The sequence below is a fragment of the Juglans microcarpa x Juglans regia genome, chromosome 6S (genome assembly GCF_004785595.1).
Source record: "Juglans microcarpa x Juglans regia isolate MS1-56 chromosome 6S, Jm3101_v1.0, whole genome shotgun sequence".
Taxonomy (NCBI): domain Eukaryota; kingdom Viridiplantae; phylum Streptophyta; class Magnoliopsida; order Fagales; family Juglandaceae; genus Juglans; species Juglans microcarpa x Juglans regia.
In genome coordinates, this window is record NC_054605.1 from 20,635,042 (window position 1) to 20,656,343 (window position 21,302).

General features: G+C 35.3%; 2 protein-coding genes and 1 non-coding gene across 4 annotated transcripts; all 3 read right to left on the reverse strand.

Annotated features, from left to right (window-relative positions):
* Window positions 1-4,592: 4,592 nt before the first annotated feature.
* LOC121237416 (peptidyl-prolyl cis-trans isomerase CYP37, chloroplastic) lies at window positions 4,593-10,440 on the reverse strand. 2 transcript variants are annotated; one of them, XM_041134145.1, is made up of 12 exons: window positions 10,180-10,440; window positions 8,938-9,198; window positions 8,761-8,850; window positions 8,476-8,571; window positions 8,115-8,222; window positions 7,647-7,696; window positions 7,256-7,358; window positions 6,324-6,377; window positions 5,578-5,736; window positions 5,374-5,496; window positions 5,125-5,174; window positions 4,593-5,009 (listed from the first exon to the last, which is right to left on the reverse strand). In XM_041134145.1, exons 1-12 carry the CDS (start codon window positions 10,369-10,371, stop codon window positions 4,892-4,894), a joined length of 1,404 nt encoding a protein of 467 aa, XP_040990079.1. In that variant the 5' UTR covers window positions 10,372-10,440; the 3' UTR covers window positions 4,593-4,891. The 2 variants fall into 2 exon arrangements, with proteins under 2 accessions (XP_040990079.1, XP_040990080.1); XM_041134146.1 differs by having other exon boundaries at window positions 4,593-4,996; window positions 10,180-10,439.
* Window positions 10,441-11,305: 865 nt separating this feature from the next.
* On the reverse strand, window positions 11,306-11,377 carry TRNAQ-CUG. The gene has a single exon. It is a non-coding gene; the product is annotated as a tRNA-Gln (tRNA).
* Window positions 11,378-13,075: 1,698 nt separating this feature from the next.
* On the reverse strand, window positions 13,076-15,075 carry LOC121237420. Its single transcript, XM_041134151.1, has 2 exons — window positions 14,563-15,075; window positions 13,076-14,314 (listed from the first exon to the last, which is right to left on the reverse strand). The coding sequence occupies exon 2, from the start codon at window positions 14,231-14,233 to the stop codon at window positions 13,349-13,351; it is 885 nt and encodes a 294-aa protein (XP_040990085.1). The 5' UTR covers window positions 14,234-14,314; window positions 14,563-15,075; the 3' UTR covers window positions 13,076-13,348.
* Between the last annotated feature and the right edge of the window lie 6,227 nt (window positions 15,076-21,302).

The window sequence follows — 21,302 nt, forward strand, 5'->3', positions numbered from 1 at the left end:
CATTGTAAAAACAAGTTCTAAAAATAAAAAAGTTCACATTTTAGAAAGTTTAACATGGTATCAACCTAACCACAATCCTCTTTCTACCGCCTCCATGACCTCTTCTTTAAACTCTCACCACCCTTCTTCCTCCCCGTACCTCCTTCATCCCTCTAATTCTCCTAGTCTTATCCTTATTTATAGCCTTCTTACAGAAGATAATTTTTCCAATTAATAGAAAGCCATGACCCATACTCTTAATGCCAAGAACAAATTAAGTTTTGTTGATAGCACTCTCCCACCCCCCAATCCAAACTCTATCTACTACCCCCAATGGAACCAAACAAATGGTATGGTCCTTACCTGGCTTTTAAACTCCATCAGTCCTTCCATTGCCAACTCCCTTGAATTTCACACCAACCCTCGTGAAGTCTGACTCGATCTTCAATCCCTTTTTGTCACAGCAACAATGTCCGTATCTACCATCTCAAACATGAACTATCATCCCTGCACCAAAACACTCATTTTGTTCATGAGTATTACAACCAAATTAAACAAAGCAGGGATAAACTTAGCCATTTACAACAAACCAATGATCTCAAAGAATTGCAACAACAAGCAGAGGATGAACATGTTTACCAATTTCTGCTTGGCCTCAATGACTCCTTTTTCCAACTCAGAACACAGATTCTTGCAATGGAATCCGTTCCTCCCATCACCAAAAATTTTTCTATTCATTTTTCAGGAAGAGCAACAGTGTCTCCTCTACCTCTGGCCACCATCATTGGATTTGATAGCCTTCGCCGCCCATGGCCACCATCCCATGAAGACCACCCTCTGCGGCTCAAAATGTGGCAAATCCGGCCACCTGCATGACCGTTACTGGCGCATCATCAGCTACCCATTAGGTCGAGACCCACAACCCAAGCTGCGACCTTCTCTTCTCGACAAACCTCCCCTCTGGTTTGTCGCCCACCGTGAACAATGCTTGTATCTCCTCTATTTCATTGCCAGTACCTGGTTTGTTCCCGAATATCTACCAAAAGCTGCTTGACTTGCTCACTCCGATCACCTCATCAGCCAACTTCATGGGTAACGTCTCCTCCTCCCATCTTTTCTACAGCCATCGTGACTAGGTCGTGGGCAATGGTACCAACGACTACATGTGCCACGACAGAACCCTCTTCGCATAGAAGGTGTCGACACTTGTGTTTTGACCCGAAACCTAATTTTGTAAAATGTCTTTTATGTCCCTTACTTTACTTTTAATCTCCTCTCAGTCCCTCAGCTTACCATTAATCATTCTTGCATTGTTTCTTTTTTCTCTGCCAATTATTTTTTTCAGGACCCACACTCGACGAGGCTAATTGGAGCGGGTGAGCTTTGCAATGAGCTTTATGTGTACCAACCCAAACCTATTATGGTCGTCTCCATGCAAACTACTGCAAATAAAATCTTATGGCACCAAAGCCTAGGTCATCATTCCTGCTTAATCATTCCTAGTCTTTTAGATAATCCCAATGTTATTTCTGATTGTGATGTTTGTACTCATTCTAAGCACACAAAATTACATTTTCATTTTCATGCTAATAAAAGTACTTTTACTTTTAATCACATTTTCTATGATATATAGGGTGGTTACCATACTTCTTCACTATGTGGTGCTCATTACTTTCTTACAATCGTTGATTATTTTTCACGCACTACTTGGATTTATCTTATGCATTATAAATCTCAGGCCTATACCCTCATGCATTTCTTTACACTTATCCAAAATCAGTTCAACACCATAATTAAAACGGATAATGGACAAGAATCTCTTTCCCACAAATTTCAAACATATCTCCATGATCACGACATCATTCATGAACGTACTTGTGTTGAAACTCCGCAACAAAATAGTGTTACGGAACGGAAACACCAGCACCTCCTGAATGTTGCTTGCAATCTCACTTACCTTTGACTTTTTGGGGTGAATGTATCCTCGCCATGGCCTATCTCATCACCCGTACCCCAAGTCATATTCTCCAAAATAAATCTCCTTTTAAACTTCTCTTTAACTCTTCCCCCACCTATGATCGCATTTGCGTGTTCGGTTGCTTTTGTTATACTCAAACTCTCTGCGCTTTTGGTGATAAATTTTTCCCTCGTGCATCTAAGTGTGTCTTTCTCGACTATCCTAGCACTCATAAAGCCTACAAACTTTATAATCTCGACACTCAAGCCATCTTCTATTCTCATGATGTCACTTTCCATGAGCAACAGTTTCCCTTTCAAGAAATTCCTAATTTTACACACACTTTCCTCCCTGTCTGTGAGCCTATATTGTCATCCTCTTCTCTCACTTCTTCCATTAGCAATCACGATCCACCCCCCTTCTACTTCTCTTCGCCCTCGCCTCACAACTACCCGACCGACATATCTTCAATATTATGTCTGTCCAACCCTACACACGGAGCCTAGGACATCCTCACCCGCTGCATATCCCTCAGGTACTGCTCATCCTCTATCTGATTTTCTTTCATATTCTCGTTTCCTACCTTCTCATCTTAATTTTTTAATTACCCTCACTACTTCTGGTGAACCTTCCTGCTATTCTACTGCTCTTCGTCATTTCCATTAATGTGAAGCTATGTTTGCTAAACTTCGTGCTCTTGAAGACAATTCAACTTGGATACTTGATCCACTATCTCCTAGTAAGAAACTCATTGGTTGCAAATGGGTATTTAAAAGTAAGCTTAAAGCAGATGGCTCCGTCAAAAGATACAAAACTCGATTAGTAGCCAAAGGCTACACTCAAGTTAAAGGTCTCAACTATCATGAGATTTTTGCTTCCGTTGCCAAAATAACCATTGTTCAGTGTTTGTTGGTTGTCGCTGCTATACAACAATGGATCATCTATCAACTTGACGTCAACAATGCTCTTTTACATGATAATCTTGATGAGGAAGTATACATGACACCTCCTCCTGATTATTGTCCCAAGGGGAAGACTTGTGTCTGCTGTCTCCGCAAATCCCTTTACAATCTCAAACAAGCATCCTGCAACTGGTTTTTTAAACTAACTATTGTGCTTCTTGTTGCAGGTTTTTCTCAATCTCAGGCAGATCATTCTTTATTCACCTTCGTCACTTCCACTAGTATCACTATTGTTCTCGTCTACGTTGATAATATTCTGGTTGCTGTCAATAATCTATCACAAATTGAGGTTTTCAAATGCGCTCTCTCCACACACTTCAAAACCAAAGATCTCGATCTTCTCAAATATTTTCTTAGTCACGAAGTTGTTCATTCTCCGCAAGGCATTTTCTTCAATCAACGAAAATATGCTTTTGATATCTTATTTGACAGTGGACAACTTGGTGTTCGAATCACCCATTTTTCCATGGAACAAAACTTGAAGCTCACCAATAACGACGGCACTCTTCTTTCCGATCATTGCACCCATCGACAACTTGTTGATCGTCTCATCTACCTAACTATCACATGCTCTGATATTGTATTTGCAGTTAACATTCTTAATCAGTTTATGGATGCTCCTCGTGTTCTTCACATGCAAGCTGCCACTCATGTTCTTCGTTATATCAAAAGTAGTTCGAGACAAGGCATTTTTTTCTCCTCCTCCAGTGGTTTACGTGTTACTGCCTACACCAATTTGGATTGAGCCAATTGTCCCACCACTCGTCGCTCCACCACAAGATACTTCATTCAGCTAGGCATGAGTCTCATTTCCTGGCGCATAAAAAAATAGACGACAGTTGCACGTTCTTCTACTAAAGTTTGAATACCGTGCCATGCCCGTCACCACTTGCAAACTCACCTGGTTGAAACAGCTCTTCACTGACCTTAGTGTTCCTCATTTTGAGCCCATCAGCTTATATTGTGACAATCAATTTTCCATCCACATCGCTCACAATCTTGTGTTTCTGAATGCACCAAACATATTGAGATTGACTGTCACATTGTTCGTAAAAAGATCCAGTCAGGCCTCCTTACAGCCGTTCATACCTCCTCCCATAAGCAAATTGTCGATATCTTTACAAAAGCATTAAGATGAGAACTCTTTCATCATTTTTCACACAAATTGGGCATTACGGATCTCCATGCGCCAACTCGAGGGAGAGTACTAATAGGATCACGGATCACACTTAACATCAAATCAGCAACAAAATCAACAACACCATAATTTTAAGAATCAGCCATTTTACATTCTTTCCATACTTTATTTGTTACCATAGCAAGCATAGCCTCATGTATCTATATATTTACCAATTCTTTCATCGTAAAAAGAAGTTACAGAAATAAAAAAGTTCATGTTTTAGAAAGTTTAACACCTGGCTTCCAAAGGCATGCATGCAACGAACCAGTTTCTTCGAAATTTCAAAACGTAAGACAAATTACAATGGAAGGTATGGGATTTCTCTGCCTCCTGGGGTCGAAGTTTAAAGGCAACTGAAGCTTGATATATAAAGTTCCACAGAAAAAAATAATAATAAAAAAAAAATAAAAAAGATTCACGATGAAACAAAGATCCATGCTGTTTAAAGACCGAGGTCCCGGTGCTGCTGCAAATAGGCCTAAAAACAAGGTTGAACTCGAAGAAATCAGCAGAGTATAAAGAAAAAATATCGATCCATATTTAGTTACTAAAAAGGCCATAACACATCGAGTGTATCAATCAATAGAAGTACAGGGATCAGTAAAACAGTTTCCAGTTTTGGGAAGATATTACAAATTTCAATACAGACTTCTGAACTTAAACTACCGACAAAACTGCAAACAAAAACTAATGCTGAGAAATTTGAGGGGCCAACCTGCAGCAATAAGATCAGACTGATGACATTTAAAATGTAGCTACTACAACGAACAAAGAATGAAAAGCATCACACTTGGAAACAGAACAGATCAACTCTCATTTGGCAATATGAGGCGATCTTGACCTTCTACCAGCTTTGCTGATCGAATAACATCTCCAGTTTTTATCTGTGGAAGAATGTCTCTCCCAACAGTTGTGTATCTGTTTATTGAAACTGGATGTTAAAGAGAGAAATGATGAAGCCATCAATAGGAAATAGCTTTTTCTCCCCCAAGGGAACTCAAAAAGTTATTACTGCCATGAAAAGTCAAAGAGTCTTAAAATCATACCCAAACACTGAAAATTGCCCTTCATCAAATGACAACCCTCCCAAGCCAGCCTATTAAATGCATGTGCATCACAGCACAGGTGAAGCTATAAGTTCAAAAATAGAGAAAATAATAATTTCTCCCCAACAGAGAGAATACATTGAACAAGAACTAAACTCAAACTTCCGCATTTCAATTTCAGTCTTACAAAATCCTGCAAAAAGCCTGAACTTGAAAATCAATTTAAACATATCATTGGGTTGAACTTACATTTCTTTTATCATAAAGATAGAAGAAAAACTGATATGGCGATGAGCAATCCTCAGAGACTTCACTATGTGCCATTGCAACCGCCCCATAAACAGAGAGCGGAAGAACTGGCAGTTCTCCATCCTTTTAAGCAGAGAAAAAAGGAAAGAAAATGAGACGCATTACTTGCAAGAAATCTCTTGTTGATACAAGAGATTGACATACCTGCACATTTAATGTTGTTCTGTACAAGGGCTCAAATTGCCCAGATGGCTTTATCTCTAAAGGAACACTGTAACCTTTATTCTTGTCAAGCCCATTATCCGAAATAACAGCTTGGTCGGTACGGCTAAGTTTTGCCCCGTCATATGTCCCATCAATTACCTGAAGTATTGCCAATTGATCATCTGTTCCTTTCAAATAACATTTAAAAGCACAATAAATTCCAAGAATTCAGATTCACCAGAAAAAGAAGGGGTGGGAAAGATTAAACTTTATGGCACAAACATAGCCAAAAACTAGGATTTTGGTGTGGCCGAATCTCAATAAATTAGAACTTCACTTTGTTTGTCAATCTGTTATCATATCCACAATAGGCTCTATTTCTCATAAGCTTGTCAGATCTTCATACTTATAATCCTTGCATCCCTATTTTTTCCCTCCTTACTTTTATGGGAAGAAAGAGTTTTCCACTAAATGTAACACTCACAAACCAAGAAAAAAAAATTCTTTCAGCAAAGTATCACATCATCTGGCCAAATTAAAGCGATTCTGAGATGAAACAATAAGTTACATCTACTACAAAACAAGATACTGTAAAAGTAAAAATATGATGGTTAACACATTAACTACATGATTGAACCTTGAAGTGAAAAATGAAAATTATCCCTCCAAGTATACATACATTTATGGGTGTGTGTGTGCGTGTGTGTGTGTGTGTGCAGCCCAAGAGTGAGGATCAACTACCTTACCAGCTTTGCGAAATTCCCTGCCGTTAATGGTGCTGAATATCCATCTACAACAACCTGAATGAAGAGGTAAAGTCAATGCCTTGGTCCAGCCACCACGTTGGCACATAAAATCTACATTTTTAATAGTACAAGAGGGAAGAGTTGTTGACCATTTAAACATTTCACAGAGTGCAACCAAAAGCAAAATCTCATCCCATGAGTACTCCAACTGGCTCCGTTGGGAAATAAATGGAACAGTAGACTTTAATGCTGTTATGATGAGGCTTTACAAGCAGGCACACACACTTGATGAGCGCACACACATACACAGTTACTGTTGAATACCAACATCTTAAATTAATACACCATCAAAGACAATGCAAATCGTCAAGCATCGGCTTCAGAACTAATTATAATCAATGCCCAGACATTATTTGACTTCCGAATCCTACGCACAATGCACAAATGGTTCATATTGTGGTGCCCTCTGTTTGTACACAGTTGAAGTGAATATCCACCGGAGTTAGCAGGCAGCGTATAAGAACATTGTAACAGAAATTAACAAGGGAAGTGGAAACAATTTCAATCGGCCGCTCCTATGCAAGATGCCTAATGTCTACCATTTTGAAGATGGGTATGTCATTCACTTATTATGTAAGGAGAAAGAGTTCCCAGATTCTCTGATTGTCATGTTACATCTTTCAAAGAGAACTCTGGCTTGAGGTTCTAATTGGTTGTTCCAGCACCAAGAAGTCAACAGTAAAGCTGTCGGTGACAGTGTTAAGCCCCTCAATGATGTGCAAATAATACAAGATCTCAAGATTCCAGAGATCAAACAAATTGTGCCAATAAATGCATAATTTGTTAATATACATCCAATGTCATAAAACAATTATGTGCAAGATTGCCCAATACAATAATTTATCCTTCTAGAAATGTAAGTTTTAACATACCTGAATTGTGGCAGTCTTTCTTGGTTCACCACTAGCTTCTGGAGAAAATGTTGAACCGTCTCCTTTCTCAATTGTAAATTCAACAATTCCTCTCCCAGTAAGCCTACAAATTAGCAAGAAAGCTATTACTTGTTCAAAAAACTTATGGACAATGGCAAATGCTACTTAGCAGACCAAATGAGGTTTTCCATTGCGGTTTAAACGTTTCCATGTGACATCCAAACAGCTAATAAATGTCTCAAATATCCCCAAAAGAGTTAGTGTAGAGATCTCTACTGACTTACAAATAATCACTAAAAATCTGCTAGAAAAATTTAATTTGTGCCTCATATATTAGTCCTCATCAAGTTAATTCGGAAATATCAGCTGAAAATCTCTGGAAAAGACTGACCTTGGATATTTCAAGTACTGCCCGGGCAATAAAAATGACAAGCCTGGAGCCTGTTACAAACAATATTAAGTTGAGATTTGGATCACTTATGCTATTATGGTGATAAATGTAGCTGTCATATATATCTTTTTGAACGGTAGCAAATGTAGCTGTTATATGAATACATTAAATGGCCTTTAAGTCAAAAACACTTCAGGTTTCCAACAACAAACAGAAGCAAAAATCTGAGGAATTATCTCAAGTATCATTATATGCCTTCCAAGAAGCATCCCTCTTTTGATCTTAAATACACATTTTAAGTAATGCTACTCATAAGACCATGGGCGTCATACCCATGTAACACCAATAATGTTGCAAGCACGTATCTCCTTAAAAAAATTGAAATTTGAAAATCCAACCATAACATTGAAATCATACATGGATTAAGAGTTACGAAAGTAATATATCGCACTGATGAGTTCCATTTACCTGCAACAACTCCAGCTCTGCAACAGTATCAAGTGAAGATGCCAGGCCTAATGATACTTTATCTGGGTCCTGGTCCTTTATAGATACAAGAAGGGCTTGCAATCCACCCTGGTAAACCAACGGAACTTCAATAATATTCTGGCTGGCTTGACAGTCAACCATAACAACTAAGTTTGTCAAGATATTACTAAACAATTTAAAGACCTTTATAACCATCAAAACTTCTTTGCTAATTGATCAACCAATAGGGATATTCTAGATTCTGTATAATGGTTCTGAAGAAAGATAGAAATACAATATTGTGATGACAGCCGTCATGTAAATTGAGAGAGATTCTTTCTTCCGAAGTAACTTTGCATACCTTCCCATCAATAAGCGATGCATACAAGGTGGAACCCTTTTCCTTCAGGTCGACTGGTAGACTCGCCAAAACAGAATCCTTTTCATCCACCGCTATCTAAAAATAGGAAAAAAGTTAAGAAAAAATAAAGTTCAGAAGTCATTGCATTGGCATAACATTCATATAAAGAACAAGCATATAATGATAATTAGACATCAGGGAATCCTAGCTGCTCCTCCTGTAATGCACTATAATAAAGGAACCCCCCCTCCTCCCCCCAAAAAAATAGAAATAAAAATAATATACCTTCAAAGCTTTCTTCACATTTCCTTCCATAGTTCCATATGGCTTTCTCTGTGGAATCCTCAGCAGGTAAGAGATATCCTCCAGAGAATCCTAGAAGCAGAGGCAAGATGGTCTGCAATCTGATGATTACTGTTAAAGTTACAAGAGGATAGAAACAAGTTAATCGTCAATAGTAACCTGAATAGCCTTCATGTTTGTATTTGCAGGGATGGCCTTCCTCAAAGCAAGTTCTCCAGTTCTTGGAACCTTGGTATCTGGAGAATAAAGAACTGCCCTTGCAGGAGATATAGAAAAAGAGTCCCAACCAAACAAAGGAAGTGGAGAAGAAATTTGAACACATATAAGGATTACAGCAATCAGATTTTCAAGTTTCTTCAGTCCAAATCTGCATATTGACATGTAGAAGTTTGCAGGAAAATCATGCCTTTCTGCCACTTCCTGCATGATAACAACCCGTTTCGGAATGTGGGAAAACTGGAAAATAATTATTATCTTATCTTCTAATTAAATAAATAATTTAGCCTTATCAGCATTTAACGTGGCTACAACTGGCAAAGGTGAACCATTGAAATGATTTTGACTCTCACGTCAGGCACGTAGAATGGGCAACAACAGAATATTAATAACTTGAGAACTTGCAAATCATTTGAGTTAAGAAATCAAGTGGATGCAATAGTACACATCGATCATTGCACATCATGGTTATTCGACGATACCAGTGTCACATGCGGCATTGTGCTTCTGACCACAGGTTATAATTTCTGGCCTCCTCATAAAATACAAGAAAGGTAGAATAAATTATTCAACTAAGTAAATATCTGCGTTGCATATGATTTTCCAAAGTTGCTGAGCAAAAAAACGTATGATTTTCAAGAGACTTCGTAGCAAATTTATCAACATAAATTTTGAAATGTGAAGTGAATAAATGAAATTGTCCACCAAGTTAGGCATTTGCTTCATAGCTTTAAAATACTCCCATATTTTGGTTTTATGAAAATATGGGCGAAGAACAGATATGTTAATACTTCACATTCATTGGAGTAATTGAATTAGGGGCTAAATCCGAATTTGCTTCCATAAAACCTCAAATCCAAAAGCAACATAAGCATCACGATCAGATTCATAACATCAGCAATGTTTGTATATTGCAATCTCACATAATCAAAAGGTTCCAATTCGTCGTGCCCATTGGACCATAATATACAACACGGATAGACATGCTGTTCAAATGCACAATGCTCAACAGAAGCGATCAATAAAAAAGAACAAAGGGACTAAGGGAGTATTCGATAAGATTTTTCGCTCAAACAACATATTTTTCGACGTAGCTAAAATTCCAGTCAATCGCAATTTGAACTACCACAACGGTGAAACCCATAAACCATGTTTTGAACATAATCGAAATAAATGAAAACCAACCTCGGAAAATTTTCTTTTGGAAAAGCAAGGAATTCTGGAGCGGCCTTTTCTTGCTGGGTCTTTGCTAAGCATTTGATTGGAACAAACTGTGAAGTGGGTAGAGAGAGACACTCGCTTTGGAACGGAGGGAGGAATAAAGACATGGAGAGAGAGCTTGTGATAGAAAATGGCTGAAGATAAAGGGAACGCCATGAATGGAGGTTGGAAGTTGCCGAGAGGTTTTGGCGCGCCTCATCCAGAAAGTCTATCCGAAACATTTTCTGATGGTTTTGTATGGTCGCGGAAATTAAAATGACTGGTATAGCCTCCTACAAATTCTCTACCTCCCGCCACTTGCTTAGGTGCCGTATGATGTAAATTGAGAGGAAAGTTAAAAATTAAATAAAATATTATGATATTATTATTTTTTAATATTATTATTTAAAAATTTAAAAAAATTATAATAATAAAATAAAATGAAATAAAATATTTCTTATATCAAAATCAAGCCTTACAGTCTTGCCCCTAGAAACTGATAAGGTATTAAAGAAGAAAAATGATTTATACACCACATTTTTTACTATACTTTGTACAATTATATTTTAAATGATAAAATATAGTCATTTTAAAATATAATTATAAAATGTGGTGTGTGGACATTATTATTTATCAAGAAATACTATTATTTATGTACATCAGCTTTGCACTATTATGCCTTTGATAGTGCTGTGGATTCCTATCTTCCTTCTTTTGACCAAAAAAAAAATAATAATAATAATTAGTTCCAGCATATAAATAATGGGAGTCTTTTATTCTATCATAAAATGTTATATAATTAAAATTATTTATATTAAATTTTAGTGACATGACATAATTTATATTAATGCTTGTAATTTATTGTCATCTTAACCCCTTAGAAACTCAAACGAAGAGTACCAATTTCGGGACTTCTCATCACCCATTCCTTGGACATTTTCTGGAAAAAAACATACAGGTTTGGACAAAAAACGAGGCGGATGAGATACAAGCTTTATATTATTGCTCGCGAAGTGAGTTGCATCTCAAGCCTATTTAACAGTGGATTTACAGAGACGGGTGATTTTTCTGAGAAGTTTGTATTAAAAGAGATAAAACTGAAAGAAGAATTAGGTCCCACCGAGATTTGAACTCGGGTTACTGGATTCAGAGTCCAATGTCCTGACCACTAGACCATGGGACCAACGTGCTGTTTAATTAGAGTATAATATTTTTTTAATATTTATCATTTGAGAGATATATAAACATAAATAAATCTTGAATGAGTAGAAAATAATCATAATTGGTTCACTTTAATAGAGCCGCAAACAAATAATAATAGTATAAATGAATAAATATTTATTTTCTTTGGGAAGGAGAGAAATGAAGGGACCAAAAGTATCAAGGATTGGTCATGATATTATTAATTTTACTTGGGAAAGCCGTGGTCTACAGTGGCCCAATATGCCCCTCATGGCCCGCTAAGAACTCATAAACCAAGCCCAATGTAGAGTATTTTCATTAAAATGGACTTAACTCACTACTTTACTATATCCTTTTAAAGATTATTATTACTCTCATTTTATTTATTTATTTTTCCCTAATGGTAATCAGATATCTCAAGCTCCCAATCTCATCTTAAACCTTTTGAAAACAAAAACAAAAAACAAAGAACTTTTGTTGACTCATACACTAATGGGTTAAAAATTGGAAAAAAACAAAAAATGCTGGATCTACGATCCAGCCCAGCTAAATTAGTAGTAGAGTGCCTGAACATGGTTGTTTACAGATGGTGCATGTAAAAGATGCTTGGGCCACATGGTGTAATTAATAAGTTTCAGGACCGAAACAGAAGTCACGACTACCAAGAAAATAATTAATTTAGGAAAATGCTTATCTTGGTCCCACCGATTGAGTTTTTATTTATTTATTATTTAATAATTAAGTAAGTATTTTTATCAATATTTTAAATATTATAAAAACGTCGTACCGGTTAAAATATTGAAATAAAATATTTTAATATCGATATCGTTTTGTGTATCGTTTCGAGATACTCGATATATGAATAAATTATATTTTAAAATAATAGTCTATATATAAATAAATTATATATAAATACATATATATATAAATTATAAATAATCTAGTCTTAATTGAATGTCAAAAAATAAGCTTATAATTTGAAAAATTAAAAAAAAAATTAGAAGCCGAAATATAGGCATATACCGGCCTAATGGCCGGTATAGTACGAAATTAAAAATACTGATTTTTATCTTTTGAAAATATTTAATAAGTTTAAAAAAAATATTTGAAAATATTAAAAAATATATATATTTAAAAAAAAAAAAAAAAAAAAAAAACAGAAGCCACGACTCACGAGGGATCAACCTCGTTAAGGATATCTTTATTAGGCGCCATCGCTGGTTTTTTACACCCTTTGTTGTTAATTTTGCCACTTTCTTTTTTGTTTTAACGTAGGGACAACAAATGTAGTGTATCAAACATTAAATTTCGAATCCGAAAAGGATTTTACTCTCATCTTCTTCTTATATCAAACATTAGATTGTAGCATAAGATTCTGCCTTTCTTTTTTATAAAATATTGAACGCAATTTGTCACTATAATTATGTCTGATTATGTTTTCTTCACATGCCATTATTTCTTCCTTCCTTGTCTCTTTAATTTAAACTTCCATCTGCCTTTATATCTTTTTTTCTTTTTTTTTTTTCCTTTCCTACCCCCAGGGAGCAACACCACATGCAGATTGCAGCATCAAATCATAACCTAAATGAAACCAGAGACGTACAGCTACAATGCCATCAGCTCCATTTTATCATAACAAGATTATAACATCATTATTCATAGACCATGCGGATAATATTAAATATTTTGGAACAAAAAATTATAGAAAGTTTTTTATTCATTTCGAACAAGGATTTGTACAAAATTCAAGTAGTTATCCAAGAGAATTAAAACAGCGATAGATTATTCTCGTAATTACAATAAAAGGATATTACATCTAAAATATTATCTCTCTCCATCCGGGTCGGCTTCGCCTTCCCAGGCATTTAAAAACCCACCAAACCATATATTTAGCTTTTGTTTTTGTTTTTTTTTTTTTTTAGTTTTTAATATATCAGTCATCAGAATTAGAATGGCATTATTGCCACGTTGCTCAGCATCTCCACTCGAGCCTGACCTCACCAAGGCCCACCACGGGCTGACTGGGCTTGCGAAACGACACGATGTGGCTGCTGACCATGAAAGCCGTCACCGGCTCCGACACCCTGATCTCCTCCATCTTTAGCTCCTGAAGCCTCCTCGCGTACTCCGGGACATGCATTAGGTCCCACACCACCCCGACCCCACCGGGCTTCAGCACCCTCACCATCTCTCCCACCACCCTCATCCTCTCCGCCGCCGCCTCAACCGTCCGGTTACCGTGCTCCTTTCCAACCGTGTGCACAAACACTCCCGACACCACCACGTCGAAGCTATTGTCTCCGAACGGCAGCCTCCTCACATCTCCTTCCCTGCAAGTCACATACTCCCCCACCCCCTCGAGCTTCGCTGTCCGCAACGTCCGTAGGGTCTTCCCCTTCGACCGGTCCAACCCTACTACCCGACCGGAACTCCCTTCCTTCTTCAGCTGCGTCGCCACGGCGTTGAGCAGGATCCCTCGACCGCAGCCCAGGTCAAGGGCGTGCTTCACTGTGGACCAGTCGTTCACCGCGCTTACCATGCGGAGAGCCATGTCATGGTGGAGCGGAACTGCGGAGTAGAAGAAGTTGGCCGCGGCGAAGAACAAGCAGACGGCGGAGAGAGCTGTGACCGATCCGGTGAAACCTGCGGCGAATCTGGCGACGCCACCTGGAACTGCGGCGGTGCGGGCGAGGAGGGACTCGAAGAAGGCTCCGATGGGATCGAAGTAGACGAGGTAGAGGACGGAGAGAACTGTGAAGAGGAGGGCGTGCAGTAAGAGGAAGAGTAGAGTTTGCCACTGGTCCAAGCCGTAGATCGCATAGATCTGAGTCCAGTCTCTACTCGTCATTTTACCCATTTTCTTTTTGAAAAAACGAAAACCTGCCAACCGAGCAGAGATCTGGGTGATCAAGAAATCGTCAAAGATGGAACTTCCTTCCTGTTTGGTTACCGAGAAATTAGAGAGAGACTGAGTAGAATACAAGAAAACGTGAAATTTAATTCTTCCAAATAAAATTATCAGATCCGTGAAAAAACTGCTGGTCAATTAAGTAGAGGATATTAGTATATTACTAAAAAGTCGGGAAATGCTGCGACTCATTTTCTTCGAAATTTTCCCTGCATTTTCTCGATAAGCAACATACCCACTAACAGAGTGCTTTATTTTCTGTATTTATATGAACTTACAATGACGAAATCTCGGAATAAGCTTAGACCCTCAGATCCAGGAGCTGCATGGTTGGTACCTTTTGCCGATCCCAAGATGGAAAACAAGAAACGCACAGAACAGAGCGCCCTATCAGTCCAACACCACAATTTCCAGCAAAGGACCCCAAAGGACCTTTAAATAGAGAGAGAGAAAGAGAGAGAGTCGCACTAAAAAATCTGAAAATGTCAGTTCTGGTACACAGAAGACAATGAGGAGGAAATCATTCTCGAGCAAAATCACTGGATTTCGGTCGCCGTCTTGCGTTTTAGTGTTGTTATGAGAATTATAAAGAGGAGGCAAAGCTCTCCAAATTGAACGTCGGTCTTAACGAGCACCAACAGAATCTCGAAGCTACAAAAAATGGCACTTCAGAGTGGCTGTGAAGTTGTACGGACTCAGGGAGGTTGGGAGTAGATTTGGTGGGAGTGCGATCCTATACCTGGTTATGTATATTGGTGTACGGCGCCCCGGACGGGGGTGGTGGAACAAGAATTTAGAGGACTGTTTACCGGGTGATCTGCTCAACCGGTCACGTAATTCTTTTTTATAAAGTTCTTTTTTAAATGCCAAACAAATTCGGTGGTACCTTATTACGAGTAAGGCCAGCCAATTAGGATTTGGAGGTTATTAAAATAAGTCGGTGCCCTTTTTGGGTTGAGTAAATATTTTGTGATTATCAATTGTCATGATACAAGATAAAACAAATTACAATCAAAGCGCAAGTATATATAAAATCTAGGATAAAATAAATGTAATTTTCCTCCCATAAAACAAATTTTTTCGGACTAAAATAAAATGAGATTTCTTTTCTCTTGACATGGTCCGTTTGGATACATAGATCAGATCAAATATAATTTCATTTTATCTCATCTAATTTTAACTAATATTCACATTACTATTAATAAGCTATCTCATCTCACTATCCAAATGACCTTAAATCTATACATTTCTCTATATTTTTTTTTTATAATAATGAATTCTAAGATTATTCTTAGGTTGTGTTTGGTTGTTGAACTAAATTCAACTCATTTCAAACAAATCATTGATAAAACATATTACTTTTTTGCTCGAGTAGCACCGCTCAGTGTTACCACTAGTTGTAAAACTAGTTTTTTTTTTTCACTTTTCTATTTACATTTTTTTAATGTATTTAAATATTTTTAAAAAATTCAAAAAATACATCAATACATTTAAAATCACTTTCTTCATCATTTGGTAAAAAAAAAAAAAAACCAAGCGGTATAGTTTGGGCAGCATAGTAGAGTTTTCCTACTTTTTTACTTTATTATAAAAAAGTTAAACTCATATCAACCTATTTCATACAAGGTTGCGTTTCGTTCTCAAACTCAGCTGAGCTCAGTTGAGTTCAGTCTAACTTTAAACTGAATCTAGCATCCAAAACATCAAATTCTTAAATTACTAAACTCATTTCAACTCAAAACCTTCTTACACGTGGGACCACAATATTTTTCAATTTAAAACATTTTTATACGTGAGACTCACAACCTTTTTCAATTTCTCATAAAAAGTATTAAACTCGTTTTAACATCTAAACACATTTTAAATCCAGTTTAGATAACCCCACATAACTTTCTATACTATTCAACTTATTACTATTCATAAAAAAACTCAACTCAACTAAGTTCAATTAAACATCCAAACACAACTTAAAAAAATTAAATACATCTCAATAAAACTCACAAAACTCAACTAATTTCCGGATGATTTCAAAAACTATTCGTTTGGTAAATAAAACTATCTCAATTCATCTCAATTTATCATTATAATTTTTTCAAATTTTAATATAAAATATAATAAATAATTTAACTTTTTTAAATTTTAAAATAATAATAACATTAAAAAATAATATTCTAATAATATTTTATCATCTCAATTCAACTCAACTTAATATCTAATCTAACTTAAATGCAGAAGAAATATGAGTCATTAGGCTCCGCAAATCATGGAAGTGGTCGGTATATGAAAAATGAAATGCCTTTGGGATTGATGTAATTGAAATTTGAAAGCTCTTTAGTTGATGCCTTTTTTACTTGAGCACTTGGGCTTGTCCCATTCCCTTCCGTTCACCGGTCACACTACCACTGGCGTGGCTTTTTTTTATCTGTTCCCCTGATATCAGACCATGCCACAAAAGTTACGTCCGTCCCTCTCAAGTCTCACCGGAGCCTTCACAAAAAAAAAAAAAAAAAAAAGTAGATTTCCTTATCTGCCCACGGCATGGAACCCCTCTCTCTCTGCCGTCTTTGAAAGTGACCCAACTTACCCTCGACTTTTGTTCAAATTTTCAAAATGGTTGCCAAAAATATTGATGCCCACTCGGGGCAGGCCATTCTTGACAACGCGTTTGTAAGTCACAAAGACAAACTTGTCCCTTTGTGTAAAAGCATATACATTAAAATTTACATGCATATAAGCATATAAATTTTGCCAATTTAATTGGGTTACGTTTTTGTGTGTGAACAGTAAATATCTCTCAGGCTTACATTTATTGGGCCAAATAAGAAAATGAGTTGACGTTTTTTGTGGTGTTTGCCGTTTGGTGCCCTCAAGAAAACTAGACCATAAAGCTTGCTTTATAGGATGTCATTCAAGAAGGACAAGCTAGTCGGATGGAACACACAAGACTAACGAATTTCTTTCTGATTACAGAGATTTGGATCAAATGACAACTTGTAAATAATAATAAAAAAGAGTAGGGCCCACCCCCCTTTAAAAGAAGTGTGAAGTGACTGGGTTCCAAACAAAAAGAAGACGCGGGAATGGCAGAGGGGGTATGGCCGTGACCGAGGAAGGCACGAACACCTCCGCTTTTGACCATTTGCACCAACAAGTCTTACATATGGTAGAACCCGACTTACTCGGAAGCTTTTGACCGAGAAATATTTTATAAAATTAGATTTGAGATGAGCTGAGTTGAATTGAAATAATATGTTTATAAATAGTAATAAGATTATTAGTTGAAATTAAATGAGATGATTTCACATTTGTATCCAAATCGTTTGGATATACAAACGATTTCATTTTATCATTACAATTTTTTTAATTTTATACAGTAAACAATTTAACTTTTTTAAATTTTAAAATAATAATAATATTAAAAAATAATATTTTAATAATATTTTATTTAACTTTTAATTTTTATGTAAAATTATCTCATCTGACTGTTCAAATAAAAACTCAATTTATGGTATGAAATTATATTAATTTATAAATTTATTTTTATAAAATTTTTTTGTGAACGTAGTTCTCTTTTTATTTCAAGTTTTTAAGATCCATCAATAACAAGAAAAGTTTGTTTTTGCTCAATTTTTGTCAACAAATTACAGAAAACAATATATTTAAAGCATGTCACGTTGGTTAATAAATAGCATTTTATTTTTTTTCATAATTATGATGAATAGTACAGCAGCAAATAATGTGTTGACGTAAAGAAACTTACAAAATAAATCAATCTCGGGCCTCAAAGTCTAAAGTCTAAACCAGGCTTAATTAATTCATTCAACAACTACAAAGTTCAATGTCTCCAATACTCTTTAGTCGTAGGAGACGACCTACGATGTTTATTGTACTTTTATATTTATATTATGATTCAAACTTCGAAATATTCCTCTAATCCTTTAAGATCTCTATATCTTGATCATCAATTTGTCTAGAGAAATAACAAAAGGAAAATACTAACTTGCCCTATAATTTTACTCTCTCATTTTTACCGATCATGTATTTTATTTTAATTTTTTACTCAATAATAAAAAATGATTATTTGTAAATTTTTCTCTTTTTTAAATATTTAAATATTTTTAAAGAATTACATTAGAAGTATGCCTAATAGTAAATACTAGACGGCGGACTAGCATTATCCTAGGCTCCTAGCAAAAATAGCGCCATGAAATGTAATAACATATCGTGTCGGTTTCTTTGTTTTCTCTATCTTTTCTATCCCATCAAGAGTAAAAAAAATAAAAAATAAAATAAAGGAAAAAAAAAACCAATGAACCATTTGAGTTATCCTCACCCTCTCAAGCTATCCAGCTCAACCCAGCTTAATGCGAAAAAAAAAAAAAAAAAAAAGAAGCTGTATTTATAGTAATAGAATGTATAAGATTCCTATATTTAAAAAAAATAGATAAATATAAGATTCATGTTAAAAATATTTTATTATTTTTTTAAATAATTTTGAGACTACTTTACTTCTATTCACTAATATTTATAAATAATTTACGATTTTGTTACTATTATTTACTATATTTTATTGCTATTTATATATAGCATCCAAACAATAACTTAGCATTCGTCAAGTAGATAGCAAATAGGTGGAATTACTATTTTTAGCACTAGTCAGTTCAATAACAGTTCATAATTTAATGCTACAGGACCACAAATTCCCAACTGTAGAGGGAAGCATTTATGGATCGATGAGGTCGACGGGGGATAATGCAGTCCACAATTATTAAGGGCGCTTGGCATCTTTCGTGGAAATAAATTACAAATTAATTTGTAATGATATCTTTACACTTATTTTATTATTATGTTTCTGTTAAGCTATTTTTGTTTCCTTTTATGAATTTAGATTAAAAATTCAAGAACATGACTTTTTTTGTATAATCTTAAAGAAAATAAATTTAATCAACTAACGTAATAATGTAATTTAATTAAAAATAAATTTAATTTTATAAAAATTAAAGTTCTTTTGCTATTCGAGTCAATTTTTATCAAATTGAATTTATTTTTAATTAAATTATATGATTAAGTTAGTTTAGTGAATTTATTTTCTCTCAAATTTCGCAAGAATGTCATTTTTAAAATTTTTTAATTCATATTCAAATAAAAAAAAAATTATTATGTAATAAACTAATAGTAAATGAGATATATCATTACCCCTTTTCATTTTCTTGTAGAGTCTCATGTATTTTATTAAATATCTCGCTTCCTAACGATCATAAAAAATGAAAATAGGGATTGCATAAACAAGGTTTTATTTTTCAAAGAAAACAAAATTCAATATTTTATTTGTGATTTTACAGAGATAACATAAATTATAGTCATCCATGGTTCATCTAGATCTTCATTTCTTTTATTTTTTTCACTTATGTTACTGACCAAACCTAATTATGAAAATATTTATAATCTAATTATATATCTATTTTACTTTCTCATTTCATGGACTAATCACCAATCAGCATCGTCTCCGGCCTTGGGGCAAGATACTTGTCTTGTGCTGCATTTTGCATAATTTATGTGGTTGAATGTATAGCATGTATATGAATATACATGTCACTGTACATGGCGATAAAAAAACCTTTGTCGGAACCCAATTCCTAGGACTACAACATACGTGGAAGCCGGAAGGCAACAAGTGGCGATCACGCGACCACCTGTCCATTTGCGCTAATTTCTTGCTAATTGGCACAAAGATTTCATGAGATGTCGTACTCCGACGACAAACTGCCCTTAATATGAGGCGGCATCGACGCAACAAGTCGTGCATATTCAAAATTCTAAGTTTGGATCTAATATCTATCTCAACTCATTTCAATTCATCATTATAATTTTTTAAAATTTTAATATAAAATATAATAAATAATTCAACTTTTTTAAATTCTAAAATAATAATAATATTAAAAAATAATATTATAACAATATTTTATCATCTCAACTGAATTCAATTCAATTCAACTCAACATCCAAACGCAACTTTGATTTCTTATGAATATACGGTGATATGTTTTGGGACCATTGTTTTAGTGGAACCCATTGTTTTATAAAAAACTTGTACGAGACTTGTCTATTTGGAGCTTGTATTTAACATTACTCTTTCAAATAATCTTATCTTTATGTTTTTTTTTTTTTTTTTTAAATTCAACTTGTACGGAAATAAAGGGTGTCTCTCCTCCACCCACATTTTATCTGTTTTTCTGTATTACTTGGTCATGGTATAAGTCGTGTACACCATTAGGCATTAACATGCTATCCCATCTCTTGATTTGTGACGTTAATCATTTTTGTCCCATATAATGAAGATAAGGATTAAATTGCTGTCATGCATTTAAATATTTTAAGCGCCAAACCAAGACTTGTAAAACCCAAACTAAACATGTTTACGCCCTTTTTTCTATAGATATATTTTTTAAAGATGTTTGGAACACTTTTCTTAGCCGTCAATGAGGAACATTTTAGTTTTCACATTTTTTGTTTGTTTGTTTGTTCTTGACAACAACTAGACGATTTGGAAGCAAGTACCACTCCGCCTAACTATGGAAATCATGTCTACGGTCGACTCGGATCCTAATGGGCATTGTCACTTTGTCAAAGCCTATTTTCAAAACCAATGGGCCGGGGAAAAAAGCTTATAATAATTTAATATGTGATTACTTCTTCGCCAATTAGTCGTCAACGTATAGGACCTAACAATTGACTTTAACTTACTATTTTGTAATGTTCGGCTTGAAATAACATGATTAGCTAAAAAAAAAAAAGTAAATCCTAGGGCGATATTTTTGAAATATTGTCTATTTTGGAGAAGAAATAACACTACTCATGATGGTTTTTTTAGACAATGGTGACAATTTAATAGAAAATAAGCTTAATTAGACTGTATACTACTTAAATTTAATGCAAATTTTCGTGCTGTTGAATATTAAGAGATCAGGGTCTCTAAATTTCACATAGGCAAGCATAATCGCTTGACAAAGAAGGGATT